At 40.3% G+C, this 15,760-nt stretch overlaps 3 protein-coding genes across 12 annotated transcripts; 1 reads left to right on the forward strand and 2 right to left on the reverse strand.

Moving 5' to 3' along the window:
* Positions 1–4: 4 nt before the first annotated feature.
* Positions 5–3,670, reverse strand: LOC117645312 (SHC-transforming protein 1). 5 transcript variants are annotated; one of them, XM_034385393.1, is made up of 11 exons: positions 3,565–3,670; positions 2,724–2,909; positions 2,569–2,639; positions 2,430–2,490; positions 2,188–2,361; positions 1,935–2,104; positions 1,718–1,854; positions 1,459–1,611; positions 1,259–1,365; positions 1,053–1,163; positions 5–976 (listed from the first exon to the last, which is right to left on the reverse strand). In XM_034385393.1, exons 2-11 carry the CDS (start codon positions 2,871–2,873, stop codon positions 833–835), a joined length of 1,278 nt encoding a protein of 425 aa, XP_034241284.1. In that variant the 5' UTR covers positions 2,874–2,909; positions 3,565–3,670; the 3' UTR covers positions 5–832. The 5 variants fall into 5 exon arrangements, with proteins under 5 accessions (XP_034241284.1, XP_034241280.1, XP_034241283.1 ...); XM_034385389.1 differs by having other exon boundaries at positions 1,259–1,383; positions 3,565–3,668; XM_034385392.1 differs by having other exon boundaries at positions 1,259–1,383; positions 1,459–1,608; positions 3,565–3,667.
* Positions 3,671–3,728: 58 nt separating this feature from the next.
* Positions 3,729–10,536, reverse strand: LOC117645310 (protein fem-1 homolog B). 6 transcript variants are annotated; one of them, XM_034385384.1, is made up of 13 exons: positions 10,240–10,536; positions 10,096–10,157; positions 9,004–9,204; positions 8,686–8,863; positions 8,400–8,602; positions 8,167–8,329; positions 7,768–8,066; positions 7,467–7,682; positions 7,245–7,388; positions 6,943–7,166; positions 6,738–6,854; positions 6,492–6,595; positions 3,729–6,399 (listed from the first exon to the last, which is right to left on the reverse strand). In XM_034385384.1, exons 2-13 carry the CDS (start codon positions 10,132–10,134, stop codon positions 6,191–6,193), a joined length of 2,097 nt encoding a protein of 698 aa, XP_034241275.1. In that variant the 5' UTR covers positions 10,135–10,157; positions 10,240–10,536; the 3' UTR covers positions 3,729–6,190. The 6 variants fall into 6 exon arrangements, with proteins under 6 accessions (XP_034241275.1, XP_034241274.1, XP_034241279.1 ...); XM_034385383.1 differs by having other exon boundaries at positions 9,004–9,207; XM_034385388.1 differs by lacking the exon at positions 10,096–10,157.
* Positions 10,537–10,668: 132 nt separating this feature from the next.
* On the forward strand, positions 10,669–15,677 carry LOC117645309 (nuclear export mediator factor NEMF homolog). The gene is made up of 17 exons (XM_034385382.1): positions 10,669–10,861; positions 11,010–11,181; positions 11,260–11,462; positions 11,549–11,685; positions 11,764–11,933; positions 12,015–12,212; positions 12,294–12,580; positions 12,666–12,767; positions 12,840–13,036; positions 13,122–13,302; positions 13,389–13,583; positions 13,660–13,793; positions 13,884–14,025; positions 14,122–14,243; positions 14,328–14,464; positions 14,550–14,845; positions 14,934–15,677. The coding sequence occupies exons 1-17, from the start codon at positions 10,806–10,808 to the stop codon at positions 15,130–15,132; spliced, it is 2,928 nt and encodes a 975-aa protein (XP_034241273.1). The 5' UTR covers positions 10,669–10,805; the 3' UTR covers positions 15,133–15,677.
* Positions 15,678–15,760: the final 83 nt, after the last annotated feature.

A 15,760-nucleotide genomic window follows, 5' to 3' on the forward strand; every position in this document is an offset into this window, starting at 1 on the left:
CAAATGGTCAAATACACAAGGATTATATTGAATAACCATGTTAAGTGATTACAACTTTTTGGCCTTTGAAAATATACGAGAGGGTGCTTACAAGAAAATTGCCTAGATTTAGTCTCAGTCATGTGACTTGACTTTGCGACCAAGGTCAATATGCAATGATATTAATGACTTAAGATTGACTAAGCATCTTACCAAAAAATAAATGCAAAGAGGCAGTCGTGGCATTTGAGCACAGCCCATGAGCTTGGTACTAAAATCAGCAAAGGCACATAACCACTTCCTCCCTTTTTCATCTTTCTCCAGCAAAAGCATCACACATCGTCCTACATTGGGTATCTAAAGTAGATATTGTTTGTAGTAACAATGGGTGTTTCCTTTGATTCACAAAGAAATATTTCTATGCACAAATACAAGTACATCATTTGTTCATTCATGTTTGATACAACAGTCACGAGATAAAATTATATGAAAATAGTCATTAGTATATATGATTATGGCAACACATCTAAATTGAATAAAATGTTGAAAAATTCAAGTCAACAAAAGGCACTTTGAGTGAATGAATTTCACTAAGCATAAAATAATACTCAATATCCTCAAAAGAGCAGAACTAAGACACTGACACTTAAAAACAAGATTACATCTTAAAAAATTCATGAATATCCATTTAAAACTAACATGACATCTAAAATGGAAAAACAAAAACATAACTAATGCAATGTAGTAAATATCACAAATTCATTCATTGCATAAAATGTTTCATTAAAAATGCTTTAATGCAGTACAAAACAAGGAGAAAAAGGAGGGCAAAGCAATATCCACCATTATCCATTTACCTCATAATACTAACGCCTGGACGTGGCACTGGTCTTCTGAGCACAAGCGCGCTTTCAGCAGATATGATGGGAAGCTGATTTTCACAGTGGTAATTTATTAGGTGGCTTACACTTTCAAACATTCTGTCCTTTGTACGAACCTAGAAATGACATCAAGATAAAAATAAGACTCTGGAACATTGCCTTCATTGAATCAGTTGGATTAAGATCACTTACAACTCCTTCAGGATCTATTAAGAGAAGATGCTTCTTCACGCCTCCCTGTAGTCCTGTGAGTACAAACTGCCCAGCAGAGCCCTGAGATTCACGAACAAGGAAATCTCCATCCTGTAGTTAAACACAAGATACCAAAGGGAATAAGATTTTTGAATTAACATTATCATTTAATGTTTAATAAAGACTGGGGTAATATTGCAACATACCCTTGTCAAAAGAGCCTCAGCATCTTGACGGCTGACAAATCCATGGAACCATATCTCACTAAGCAACTGTCCTCTCTGATTAGACACCCGAGCACTGGCACTTTCAACTGCGGTATTAAATGGTTCTGTAGGCATGAACACAAAATTGAATCAAATTTACACCAGAAACAGAATTTATCAATAGTATGGAATCAACTTACGCATATCAAAAATATCACGAGGTTGCACAGAATTCAACCTGTCTCTGGCCTCAGACATAACTATATCATTCACATAATTATGTTCAGGTCTTGGCATGGGCGGAGGAGGAACTTCAATGTTCAGGTCAATCAAATTTGGAGCTGAAATTTCTGCTTTTGGTGAGGAAAAATTAAAACACATTACAGGTAAAATGTAAAAACATGAAAAAATACAAAAATTGATGGAATTATTAAGGGCAATTTATGTTGCTTGACCCACCTCGACAGAGACTCCCTATTGCTGTGGTAGAGGGTGCATTATGTATGCTTGGCAATGGAGGTACAGGTGGTGGTCCAATATCAGGAGGAACTTTCCCAGGTAGATCATTATAGTACTCTCGATCATCACCTCTGGACCTAAAATGAAAGAAACTTCTAATTACTATCAAATATATAAATTATAAAAAATATTGCTTAAGTGAGAAGTAATCATTTACATTAGTGTAGCACTTCCTGGTCTTGTTAAATATTCTTTGTAGCGCAGCTCAAAGGCTTGACCAACAGTGGTGATGACATCCTGGGCTAGCCCACCTCCACATTCAAGAACATAACAAGCTCGAACATCATGCTCATCTTTTGCAACATAGGCAACAAAATCCAATGTGTCCTGTAAAAATAAAGTAAAACTTAAAAAATTGGTCTTATGAATGAGACCTGAGCTTGCCAGTTAAAAAGGGACGATGTACTTACAGGGTCACCGCCAGATGCAAATGATATATGAGGCATGCTGTGATTGGCTAAGACTCGACCAGTTTCTAGAGCTGTTAATACAAGATGTGAGCTTGATATAGTCAAATTGACATTTGTCCCAGCATCATCCATTACTGGCCGTTCGCCGATAGCTCTCAAGACTCTTTTATCCACCTGGATCATAATAGCAAATGATGAATCTGGGTATGTAGAAATAAGCTATACAAAGCACAAAGGCATACCTTTCTTTTTTTATCCACAGTTTTAAGACTAGCTGCTTCACAGACACGATTGATACATTCCCTAGAACACAGATATGTTTGAAAAATACCAAAAATTGTAAGTGTTTTCAAATGTAACTTCTCTGGAGTGGTGACTTACTTTGCCACCTGAGACCTTGTGTCGAAGTCCAAAGCTTTCATGGATGTGTTTACCGCCAAGTATCCAATATACTGAAACAATGCATAGACACATTTAACATTGGCAATCCCAAAAGCATGCATGTTTACTGCGTAGTAGTCAAAATAGCAGCTTACCCTGACTGCATATGTTATTCCCTCATCAGAAATCTGTTTGTCCGAATGCAGCCACCCTCTTGGTGGCTTGCTGACAATACTTGATGTGGCGCCGTAACTAGAAAAGCCTGGATCAGGCCCCACCTGGCAAGGCCTTGGCATTTTCAGCATCGGTACACAGTCTTACATTGACTCGACTAAGGTTAGCTGAAAAAAGCAGAAAAGGAGGAGGAAATGCATTATTTCACAGTTCCAATACACTCCAATACCGAAATTGAACGAGTAGAACAAAGAAAAGTGACTGGTGCTCATTCTATGAGTCACTTCCTAGAGCAGGAAGGCCACTCAGGAATTCAGCTTGAGTCATCAGTATATTTCAGTTATGTAAGTTCTAGTCGGAGGGAATAAAATTCAGCTCGATATGATTAAGAGGTTGAAAATGCCACTTCGACGGAAAATCCGTCAATAAAAGTATGAAACATAGATCATTGTTTTGAATCAACCAACTTCCTGGGTGCAGCAGAAATACCGATTCTACTGCGATAGGAATAAGGAACACACCACAGGATGACGAGATTCTTCACAGTGGACCAAACAAAAGTTGCAGAATCTTTTAAATTGATCTTATTTAAGGAATAATGGTGGAAAATTGCATAACACGGTGGTTTCATCAGAGCGCAATTAGGTTATGACAACACAGACGTCTGCAAAGTTGCTGTCAACAGGTGCATGGGAGAGGCGGAGTTGATGGACGCTTGTGCTAGCGGACCGTAGTCTCAAGCAGCGTCAACTGAGTGCAACATCCGCAAACAAGGAAATTCAAAGGATTTCAATAAGCAGAAATCAATTAAAAACTGCATACTTGACACTTTTGACGGCTTCGTGAAGCACACGCAATGTGTGTGTGTGTGCGTGTGTGTGTGTTGCACTCAGGTACCGGAAACAGAAGCAGTGTTGCCAAGCATCGCTCCAAAATTCAAAACTGGGCGGGCGGGGGCCGTAAGGAAATAGAAGGTGGAAAACAGAAAGAGTTAATTGATTTATTTGTCACACAGGTTGTACATCACACGCAATATATATGCATGAAACGACCTCTCCTTAAGAACATTGCAGTTACATACACTTTGAGATTTTGGACTTAACCAAACCCAATCACTTCAAAGAGATTAAAAATTGTCAAATCAAGTATCCTCTTATGAAGTATTGTCCAGGTTCATAACTGTCAAACTTAAAAAGTGTATGGAAAGAAGACAACTATTAGGCATTCCAGAATTTACTTTTATTCTTTGGCATTCATCCAAGTAAAATGCGACTGACAATCTAATTACAATCATTAAAATCTGCAGTTTATCTTCTCTCTAACCAAAAAAATTTCTCAGTCTTCTTCTAAAAGTTACTGTTTCATCAACTAAAGATTCTTCACTCATTACACTCTATTTTGCTTAACAAGTAATTAATCAGTCTGATACACTGTCTATTTCAAGATCCAGTCGCATTCGAAGTCTAAGAACCACAAAAAAATAAAACAGTGAACTAAACATTTGTACTTGAACAAATGAGCATTGCTCTTTGGATGCCAATTTGTTCCTTAACAAGGTAATTGACCAGATACTTAATAGAAGCTACACAACATTGTTAAATGGCAAAAGAGGAAGTATTAATCTCAGGAATAAGTATCCAATACCAATCACACAATTGAAAATTTAACTCTTGTACCAATAAAGCTTTCTGTAACCTTGCGATTTAAACACAAATGTGTAGTATAAAACAATAAATTTAAAAAACAGAATAAAATCTACTTATGGACAAGAGTACAACTATCACACACATAGAATTAATTAAAGCTAACAAGCATATAACAATAACAAAAGAACAAAGGGGTAAAATAAACAATGGCTTGAGTCTGCCCCAACTATTTGAAGTACATTACAATATTACAACTTAATAATTAACAAAACAAAACAAACAAAAAAAAAACAACTAATGCACTTATCAGACTTGGGCACCTTGATGTTGTGCTTCATAAGACATGCAAGTGTGTGGTTTTTTTTTTTTAATCATCATCTGGTGCTAAAAAGAAGCAAAATAAGTCTCTCCATTTGGTTAAAAATAACTGGGACCCAAATGAATGTGAGTATCACAAATTAACATGTCACAACATCAAAACCAAGATATCTACTCGTCTTTTACATGTTTGCTGTCATGTACACATCTTTATTGCTGTTTTAGACCCAGAAACTAGATGGCATGCCTTCACATAAGAAGATGCATAAGGGTGACCAGGCATCAGTCAGAAAAGAAGGTATACTTTATAGTGGCAGTTATGCAACAATTCTGTGTGTACTAGGTACAGATTACAGATCTCTTTGAAAACCCCACATGTAAAATCAGAGGGGCAAAGGCATCCAATAAATATCAGAGTTCAACAACACAAACAACACAAAAGTATTTTCACCTAATTAGCTATATGTAATGTATTTTAGTGCTAGCAATAAGCTGTAAATTGATTAGATGCTACATCATAATAAAAACAGTGGAAGTCCCTTGCAACAAATAATTAACAATTCAGTAAGGTGCATTGACATTCGTTTCCCCAGCCTCCATGATTCATTTCCAGACTCAAGAATTTTAAGACCACGCAGGCATGAATGCATCTTTACTCATTAAATATTCTGATTTCTAAAGACAAAAAAGAAGGGATTTGCAACAAAACCTGGATGCAGGGAATCCTTTGTGGACAGGCTGAATGTGGATTTCAGAGCAACATAAGCCGCAGCCCAGATTCCCGAAATTTTCAGACCTTAAAAAACCTTTAGATAAATAAGACGTTCCACTGAGAACTACAGTCACTCATAAATAAAAATTATTGAATGAAAACATCAACGCAAAATAAATAGTTAAGCTGAAGAGAGAATAAATACACTGCAAGTCAATCATTATCTGTCCTAAACTGTTCTACTCTTGTCAAGTCTACTATCACAAGAATGCTGCCCCAAAACATTCTCCTTGCTTGCCCAGTGTTCTTTCTTTTTCCACAGTAGTTCACATAAAAACAATATCTATTAGGTACTTTTCCATTAGTGTAATGAGATTTAAGTCCATATGTCGATAGAAAACTTGAAATGTATTTACAAACTAAATAATAATTATTTATCACATTTGTTTATCATTAGGGATATGCAGTTTTCCCATCTTTTCACAAAAATTAATGTCTCTTGCTCCCACACATTTCCTATCTATTTTTGCTGTAGGGCAAATTTCTTCCCGTTAAAAACATCCTCCTCTCTGAAAGGTGAGAGAAGTGCATATCCCTGTTTATCATTGTTAGCAAAAAGGGAAAAGCAACATTTCTTACAAGTAATAGTGAAAGGGACTTCAATAAAAACTTTACCTTACAGACATATATTGAAACTTCAACTAAATTCTTGAGCTTTCAAATGATTCACAGTAAAAAAGATTCTACACACTAAGGCACTTTGAGTACATAATTAAATACAGGCAATTTTCGGAGAAATGGTGTCATCTTTACACGCAAGTCTATTAGTGTGGGACGTACCTGGACCATGTAACTCTATAAAGCTTTCCAGGGCTTTTGGGACATTGCCAATGTAAGGTATGTTATGGGACATCACAACTTTGGCAGCAAGACATTTGAGGCTAATTTTTACTTGAGACTTTAAAATTAGCTCCGCTACACCTAGAAGTAAGATCATAGACCAAATTAGATAAATCCGGGAGACCCAATTCATCTATGAAAAACATTGAAGTTCATGAAAAGGTTCAAATCACCTGTGGTAGCATCATATGGTGTTTCACCCTTGGAATTGCATATATCCTGATGAGCTCCAGCAGAGGTCAGATCAATAATGATGGTGTGGACAGTCAGAAACTCCCTAAGTGGGCAGGAGAAAAGGCACGATAAGACAGGGAAGAAAAATCAATGTAACTGACAAAATTGAACTTATGAAAACAGTAGATTTGTTTTCAAAGCCGAGGAAAAATTTATGACAGAAGGTTTCATTCAAAAGCATTTACCTGAGAGGGCGCTGAAAGCTGACAATAACATGAAGCGGTGTGTTTCTGTTCTTATCCATGGCATTCACATCAGCTCCTGTTTGAATCAGAAGCTTGGCTGTTGTAGCGCAAGGAAACCTAGAAATAACAGTCACAACCAATATAAGGGGCCTACATTACATAAGTTCAAAACCATTCAAATAAATGTGATGCAAATAACACTAACTTGCAGACATCATTTATGTGGAAATCATCAATAGGTGTGTCCACATTGACACAGAGATGGAGAAGGGTCTCCCCATCTCTCGAGCGAGCATCAAGACGATTTGCTTGAAAAGCTATTTTATTGAGACTCAGTTGGCTTTCATGATCTGAATCATGATCTGCAAGTAGCTTGCAAGAAATGCACAGCAAATACAACATTGTAATAAGATTCATATCCAACTCTTCCTGTAATTAATAATAAATAGGATATATAGAGAAAAGAAATCAAACATACAAACAGTGGAAGATTAAGTCAACACAAACCTGAATAGTTTCAACATCATCTTTTGGGCCAGGATTGGCTATCTTGGTTTTGTTGCTTTCAATTTCCTTCAAAGCTGATATCATTGCACTTTTAACCTGAGAGTAGCTGAGGGGAGCACCCACATGAATCATTTGGGAAAAAACCTAGAAAGGGAAATGTACAACATTTGTGCAACAAAATTACATGAATGGAAACAAGAAAGATAAACGAATTAATCTAACCTGGGCAAACCGCAAGAGGTCCTTGACAACGGACACATTTACGTCTTGACGAAGATTCACAGCATGCATCCAAAGTTGAATACAGCGATCGAATTGAGCATGATCAGCATAGACAGCACCACGATAAATAATAGGGTGTATCACCTCTGGATTCTTCTGACCAAGAATGCGCTCACGGATGGCCAAAGACTCCATGTGCAGTGAATGCAGATCAGCCTGCAAACGAAAGTTATCAACATCCAGTTTCCAATGGGCACAAACATCACCCTGAACCAATTATTCTGAAAAAGTGTCAACTTACAGCACGAGTAACCATTTCTTCCATTGTCTGAGCTTCTACCCAATTTTCATAAGCTGGTATAGGTGGAGGGAGTTTCTTCAAGACTGGGTTTTTCTTATTTAAAAATCGCATCTCCATTCCTTTCATCATATACTTGTATGCAGATGCAGGTGAATAATTATCCTTATCATTGGCGAACGATGCCCCCAATAACTCCAGTGCATCAATTTTTTCTTCATACGAAACAAATTGTTGAGCTATGAGGAATTTCACAACATCTTCCCTGGTGCGATCTGCAGCTACTAACAAAGGTGTCATACCTGAATTGAAAACCAGGAAGGTGTTGGGGAGAATTCAGAATTTTAGTATGACAAATTACAGATAGAATCAATGTGTGTGAATAAATCCTTTGAAACAAACCTGCTTCATTTTTAAAAGACTTAGCACCACAGGCGACCAGCTCTTTGACAATGCTCAATTGACCACATTCAGCCGCAAAATGAAAAACAGTAGCACCACATTGAGCTTTTTCATTAGGATCAGCGCCCTTTTCCAACAGGTAACTAACAATATCACCATGACCCTACAAATATTACAAATTGTTAGAGAAATTTTGAGCATGAATGAGATTATATAAAGTGAGCAATACATACCCTATAGCCAGAAACCATTAAACAGGTATTGTTATATTTGTTTGCAGAGTGCACATTTGCATTGTGCTCAGAAAGATAGCGAACAATGTCCAAGCGCCCATCAAAACACGCTGCGCGAAGTGGTGTGGAGTTCGTCTTTGTAGGGTGGTCAACTTCCGCTCCAGCCTTAATGAGAACTTTGACTACTTTCAAGTGACCTCCAGCTATTAAAACAGAAACATGTAATTAAACTACCATCACTGATTAATCCGTTTCTAAAAACAATTCTCAATGCTCCCAAGATTACCTGCAGCACACCACAGAGCAGTAGCACCTACCACTTTGTGCCCATCAAACTTGACCACTCCCTCTTGATCAATATTGATATGAAATAGGGAAACCAACAGCTTTACTACTTTCTCGTGACCATTACGAGATGCAATAATAAGCGGAGTACTCCGTTGCCCATCCTCTTCTTCAACAATCTGAAAAAAAAACGTAGTTTAGCTGCAAGTCATGACAGCACAGGGTTGTCATCTCTCGACAAGCTACATGACAGTCGCACCAGAACCCAAAACGTCCGTCAACTATTGCAGCTTCTGCCTGACAGGGCCAAGGTGCCTACCTGGGTCAACAGATGATCAGCAGCCTTGTCGGAGAGGTTGGACAGCAGATCGTAAAGAGTGATGGCCATGCCATCCTTGGCGGCATGGAAGACACGGGTGCGCAGCGAGTCCGAGATCTCTGGGAACTCATCCTCGTCCTGACTGGAACACTCCGTCATGATGCTCTTGTCCTTGTCGTCGGCCAGGTGCTGCGAGACGGGCTGCTGCGAGACAGACAACAACAAACACAACATGACAAGGTGCAACACGGGCAGCGATGGTGGCTCTAGCCCCCTGCAGCAGACAGCCTTGCTCCACGAAACGGGAACGGGAGGCGAGGCCACACACCTCTAGGTGACACCCCTCATCCAAGCGACGGGCAGGGGCTGGAGGACACCACTTGGGCCCCTCTGGATCGAATAGGACGTCCGGGGCGCAACCAAAACAACAGGCGCAACAATGCAGGCGAAGCAGACAAAGTCAAGACGACGTTCCCTTCCCGAGCCGAAGTCCTTGTCACGGGCTGCGCCTTCCAGAAGTGGCGCGGCCTGCGCCGGGCGGCGACTGCTCGTTGGACAAAAGGCGGAGGCCAAGCGGCAAGCGCCCGCCAAGCGCGCGCCGTACAACCCAACCCATTCGGCGAACTATGCGACCGCGCTTGGCCGCGCTTGGCCGCGCTTTGGCGGGTGCGGGTACTGTACCATCTAAAAATATAGAGTAGGTATGTGCCGCGTGTTCTCAAACAAATCAGGCGGACGATTGCCTTCCCCGGGTGCGACCCTCTGCATTCGTGCTGCACTGCACCGTGGCGTGGCGAAAAGCGCGACCCGCGGGGAAGCTCCATCGGGAGTCGAACCCGCGCCCTTGGCTCGCGGCTCCGCGCGAAACGCCCTGCCCTTTTCCATCGCACTAGACTTTTCGAATCGGAATAAACCAAACCGCGGTCGAACGGACAGCGGCTCGGGTGTTTCTCTTCCATCCCCTTTGTTTACCGTACACTACACTGGCGAGCAGCGGAGCTCAGTGAAGCGAAGCCCAGCGACGCGCGGCCAAGACAAAGCAAAGCGAAGCAAAGCCGCCACACAAAGAAAGCCGACGGTCCTTTTACTCACGCTGCCCGCAGTTTCTGGCGAACGGCTTCCTTCTTCCATGGGAACAAGTCCCAACAAACCACCTACCCAAGACAAGGAGAACAATACAGTCCGTCAAAAAAAAAAATTCCGCACTTCCAAGACGCGAGGCGTCCCGAAATTTACCTATGTTGACGGAGGGAAAGGTGTCGCAAGCCCTTTCCGCGGAGCTGGGCAGCTAGGCGACGTTTCTCGAATAGGTCGGTCACGGGTCACTGGTGGTCACTGGTCACGGACTGCCCGATCGAGTCATGGTCTGGTCATGGTAGTCGGGGCTCGCGAGGCCGTGGCCGCCACGCCACTGCTGGTGATTCCTGGTGATTCCCGTGATGCACGCGCTACGCCGCTACGCGCACGGCCGTGCTGCGGTTGTTTGGTTATTTGCGTGTCGTGGTCGTTGTCTCCGCACCTCCGCCCCGACCAATCGTGACTGGCCAGGCCTTGGCAGCGTCGTCGCGGCGATGCGCCCGTCCCGTGGCCGTGTCGCCGTGCGGTCCTCGCGGTCAATGTCGAAAAGGCGCGCCAACACGCTATCCGCAGGCAAGACGACGGACTGCGCATAGTGGTAGCACTAATCGCAGCTGCCCCATCAGCAGTTCGCAATGTTGGCACACTTCTAGTTCTAGGTTACGTGTTTGTGTTTTGATTGTCAATTTTAGCTTATTTTGTCCGCACTAGTTTAACCACTCAAAATGAAGACCCGGTTCTCTACGTTTGATATTATTTGCAATGTCACCGAGCTGCAGAGGTAAGCTGTCAGTCTATTTATATTCAATTTGTGAAATTTGTGAAATTGGTTCTGCTCTCCCTTGTTCTACAGTATTGTTCGTTCTTTTGAATTTTGTCTATGGTTTTCTATGACTTTTAATGTTTCTCTCTCTGTTTTCTGTCCTAAGACTGGTGGGCATGCGTGTGGCTCAAGTTTATGATGTGGGTAACACCACCTACTTGATTAAACTGCAACGCCCTGAAGAGAAGGCTGTATTACTCATTGAATCAGGTATCAGATTTCACTCGACAGCTTTTGAATGGCCGAAAAATGCCAGTCCATCTGGATTCAGTATGAAGGTAAATAGCATCATTCCTCTTTTGTTGAATTTTTGTCCACTGCGCCCCTGTTGTCAGTCTGGAATTTGTGTGTGACAGTTGCGTAAACATCTGAGAAATAAGAGACTGGAGTCTCTCCGTCAAATGGGGATGGATCGTATTGTAGATTTTCAATTTGGTACGGGAGAGGCAGCATACCATATTATATTGGAACTATACGATCGTGGTAACATCATTTTGACGGACTATGAAATGACAACTTTGAACATACTACGACCTCACACTGAAGGAGAAGAAGTTAGGTACAGATAATATCAGAGTTGAATACCAGATATTTTGAAATACTTTTTTTTTTTGTAACAATGGACATTTTATTAATATTTTGTAGATTTTGTGTGAGAGAAAAATATCCAACTGGCCGTGCAAGGGAAAGGATGCCACCTCCCTCAGTAGAACGAATTAAACAAATTTTATCTGAAGCCAAAGCAGGTGAAAGCCTGAGGAAAGTTCTGAATCCACATTTAGGCAAGTGCAAGATCACCATCATCAGATTTTGTTTTAATCCAGAACTTTGCTGTTGTAACATGTTATTATTTTTCACAGAATACGGTCCTGCTGTCATTGACCACATTTTATTGCTGGCGGGATTTCCTGCAGGAGTGAAGATCAACAAAGGTTTAGATCCCAATTCAGAAGAGGATATTAGTAAGTTAATGGAATCATTGCAACAAGCAGAGCACATGATTGACAGAGCTTTGCAAGAAAAGTCAAGAGTGAGTACCATAAACAACATGTCCCATTGTGTAAGTTCAATAACTGTTTATGATCAATGTAAAATGCATTATGTTTAATAGGGTTACATCCTTCAGAAGAAAGAGCTAAGAGATCCTTCAAGTGAGGATTTTTTTCTGAGTAATCAAGAATTTCACCCGACTGTGTTCCTTCAAATGAGAGGCCAGCCAATCAGGGAATTTGATTCCTTTGATCAAGCTGTTGATGAATTTTACTCTTCTCAAGAAAGCCAGAAAATTGATCTCAAGGCCATTCAGCAGGTTAGTAAAGACCTAGGAAATATTTTTTTTGTGGTATATCCCCAAATTTCTAAACTCTTACACGTTCTACCAATTTTCTAGGAGAGAGAGGCTCTGAAGAAATTAAATAATGTGAAAAAGGATCATGTTAACAGACTACAAGCACTCACAAAAACTCAGGAAGCAGATCGTATGAAAGCTGAGCTTATTATGCGAAACCAAGAGCTCGTTGACAGTGCTATAATTGCAGTACGAACTGCCATTGCCAGTCAGGCTTCTTGGTCTGACATTGGAATTATGTTAAAGGAAGCCCAGTCTCAAAAAGATCCCATAGCTACATGCATAAAACACTTGAAACTGGAAATGAACCACATAACTGTTCTTCTAAGGTAAAACAGATGCTTTTGCTAATTTGTAACCTTATATCACCTGTCCAATCAAATGAAATAATTTTTTTCTGGTGGCTTTCCATAGTGACCCTTTTTCTGATGATGACTCCGATTCGGATGAAACTCCTCTGAAGCCAACACTTATTGACCTCAACTTGGACTTGGGTGCATTTGCGAATGCCCGCAGGTTAGTAGTGACTCTTGAGATGTTCTTATCTAAATTTTTTATGTTTGTCATAAATTTTTCTTATTTTCCTAGTTACTATGACCAAAAGAGGTCTGCTGCTAAAAAGCACCAGAAAACTATTGAGTCTCAAGAAAAAGCTTTCAAAAGTGCAGAAAAGAAAACAAAACAAACACTTAAGGAAGTTCAAGTGTTAACAAATATTAGCAAAGCTAGAAAAACCTTCTGGTTTGAAAAATTTTTCTGGTTTATCAGTTCTGAGAATTATCTTGGTATGTCATTGCCTTTCTTGTGGACCACTATTTGGAAAGAGAAAAAAGTTTTAATTTTGAATTTTTCTTTTTTAAATATTTTAAGTCATTGGAGGCCGGGATCAGGTCCAGAATGAACTAATTGTAAAGCGGTATATGAGAGCCGGTGATATTTATGTTCATGCTGACCTATCTGGAGCCAGCAGTATAGTTATTAAGAATCCTTCTGGGAAACCAGTTCCACCAAAGACACTGAATGAAGCAGGTGTGATGGCCGTTTCGTACAGGTAAATTGACATCCTTTAAATTAAATTCTGTAACAAATTTCAAATATGTATCGATGGCAATTAATTAAAGCTTGTATCTTTTCTAGTGTTGCGTGGGAAGCCAAAGTTCTCACCAATGCCTGGTGGGTACAAAGTGATCAAGTTTCCAAAACTGCTCCCACTGGTGAATACCTGACCACAGGAAGCTTCATGATTCGTGGCAAGAAAAATTACCTCTTACCTGCACACCTCATCATGGGCTTTAGTTTCCTCTTTAAATTAGAAGAAAGTTCTGTCTCGAGGTACGTTAAATTTGAGTATACCTACTAGCTTTGAAGGTGGTAGGGGTTCAGTCGGATATAATGCATATGATTTCAGACATGCAGGTGAGAGGAGAGTGCGTGGGGCAGACGAGGAAGCTGACCTCAGACACGACTTCCAAGAAGCCAGTGAAGATGCTGAACAGGAAATTGATTTAGACAATTCTGATGATGAGAATAAATCGGAAGAAGGTATGCTCCATTATGAAACGCTAGTTTTTAGCTTACTTGTAATTTTTATGTGTTGTTCATATTGATGTTGATATTTAACTGCATGCTCAGATACCCCAAAAGAAAATGTTGAAGGAAATGCTGATGAAGTAGAGCCCACTGAGTCAAATGAAAGTGGTGATCATCCAAAGAGTGATGATGAGTCACTTTTCCCTGATACCAAAATTGCTGTAGACCACCTGGTAAAAAATGTGTAAGTACTACATTTTTTTATGTTGACTTTTCTTTACAGCTCAGCTACATAAACATTTACTCAAACATGCTTGTTTGTTGGTGTTTTTTTTTTCAGAAATGATATTAGAGTATCAGTTAGTGAAGAATATATTGTTGGTAGTAGTCGTCCAATTCCAAAGGAGAAAGGACAACCCAAAAAGACATCAGGCCAAGATAAAGAAAAAGGAAAACAAGAAGGTAATGCAAACTTTGAAGTTTTAGGACTGCCAGAACAAGCCAAATGATCTAGGAATTATGTATGATGTAACGATTGCTTTACAGATGAGGAGGAGGACGGGAGCAGCAAGAAACAACAACAAACTCAATTGAAAAGAGGGCAGAAAGGAAAGTTGAAAAAGAAAGAAAAGTACAAGGACCAGGACGAAGAAGAAAGGGCTCTACGTATGCAAGTGCTTCAGGTATTCATTAACTCTTCTGTTTCTTTTCAATCCTGCTGCAAACTTTCTGCAGCAAAGGTGCCTTCACTTGAACCAATTGGAACAGTCCGCAGGTGCTCCGAAAGAGAAGGCTAAGAACAAAAAGGGAAAGGGAAAGGCGCCCCCATCTGGACCAAAGCCTAACATACCGCAACCCAAAATTCCTAAAAAGACGATCCGGGCTGAGGATGGAACACAGCAAGATGCCAACAGGGAGGGAGATGATGAGGAAGACCCTGCAGAACCAGTGGTTTTGGCCGAGGTTGACATGCTGGACTCCCTCACTGGAATCCCCCTCCCAGAAGATGAAATTCTCTTTGCAGTGCCGGTGGTGGCGCCGTATAATTCTTTACAAAATTACAAGTATGTTGACATGTCTTATTCTAAAAAGAAAGACCTCATCAACAGGCTGTTTGACTATAAGATGTTTTGTTTCATGTTCTCTACTCAGGTACAAGGTGAAATTGACTCCTGGAACAGGGAAAAGGGGCAAAGGAGCTAGGACGGCACTGAACATGTTCCTGCGAGACCGTCAAGCTACTGCCCATGAGAAGGACCTGCTGAAGGCTGTTAAGGACCAAGACCTAGCTCGCAACATTCCTGGTTCAGTCAAGGTTTCAGCACCTCAACTTCAAAAATTGCGCAAGTAAAATGTTAAACCACTTTAAGGAAAAGTTAACTTATTCGTCTGTAAATTTGCTGATAAAATATTTGTTTTGGTAGATGCTCATTGTGACTGTACTTTTCAAGTGAAGGTTTTGTGATTTTCTCTGTAATACTCTTACAAATATGTTGCACTTACTAATACCTTGCTCCCAAGTCATATTTTACTATCCAATGCATATTTGCGCAGAGTATTGACTGTGTCATTTATATTTCTGCTTGTTCTAAACTTTTGCATTTTATCACCCAAGCTAATTTTGAGTGGTAAATGAGAATTTGGTGATTTCAATCAGATAACTGCAAGTTGAAAGAACCTAGACTGATTGCAGCTGTGATTTCAATGTGAGTGAGATATTAACATGAAAGCTATTTGTGAAGACCAAATTGGTATATTGAAAGGTACTTATTTTCTTCACCTCAGCTTCATCCATCTTTACCCTTCCATTAAATGTCCTATGAATGTGTATTGTGTATAATCTTGTTCATTTTCTTCTTCTTTTAAAACAGGAAAATAAAATGAGTAAGCATTTTATGAAGTGTAGTCTATTTACCCCATGGTGCAGTCACCATTCAACTGGCTTAGTTTTAGTGTGCACTCATATGATACTTCTGCTG

The sequence above is a fragment of the Thrips palmi genome, unplaced genomic scaffold, assembly GCF_012932325.1.
Source record: "Thrips palmi isolate BJ-2018 unplaced genomic scaffold, TpBJ-2018v1 HiC_scaffold_18, whole genome shotgun sequence".
NCBI classification, from domain to species: domain Eukaryota; kingdom Metazoa; phylum Arthropoda; class Insecta; order Thysanoptera; family Thripidae; genus Thrips; species Thrips palmi.

What these genes read in the sequence shown, in the direction of transcription:
- LOC117645309 (XM_034385382.1), top strand. Translation starts at nt 10,806, where the DNA reads ATGAAGACCCGGTTCTCTACGTTTGATATTATTTGCAATGTCACCGAG. An exon ending in CTTTGCAAGAAAAGTCAAGA is followed by an intron (nt 11,934 to 12,014) that starts GTGAGTACCATA and finishes TATGTTTAATAG; the next exon opens with GGTTACATCCTTCAGAAGAA. An exon ending in GCATTTGCGAATGCCCGCAG is followed by an intron (nt 12,768 to 12,839) that starts GTTAGTAGTGAC and finishes TTATTTTCCTAG; the next exon opens with TTACTATGACCAAAAGAGGT.
- LOC117645312 (XM_034385389.1), bottom strand. Translation starts at nt 2,873, where the DNA reads ATGCTGAAAATGCCAAGGCCTTGCCAGGTGGGGCCTGATCCAGGCTTT. An exon ending in TTGCATCTGGCGGTGACCCT is followed by an intron (nt 2,105 to 2,187) that starts GTAAGTACATCG and finishes TTATTTTTACAG; the next exon opens with GACACATTGGATTTTGTTGC. An exon ending in TAATAGATCCTGAAGGAGTT is followed by an intron (nt 977 to 1,052) that starts GTAAGTGATCTT and finishes TGTCATTTCTAG; the next exon opens with GTTCGTACAAAGGACAGAAT.
- LOC117645310 (XM_034385383.1), bottom strand. Translation starts at nt 10,134, where the DNA reads ATGGAAGAAGGAAGCCGTTCGCCAGAAACTGCGGGCAGC. An exon ending in GTCTTTTAAAAATGAAGCAG is followed by an intron (nt 8,067 to 8,166) that starts GTTTGTTTCAAA and finishes TTTTCAATTCAG; the next exon opens with GTATGACACCTTTGTTAGTA. An exon ending in ACCATATGATGCTACCACAG is followed by an intron (nt 6,400 to 6,491) that starts GTGATTTGAACC and finishes TCTTACTTCTAG; the next exon opens with GTGTAGCGGAGCTAATTTTA.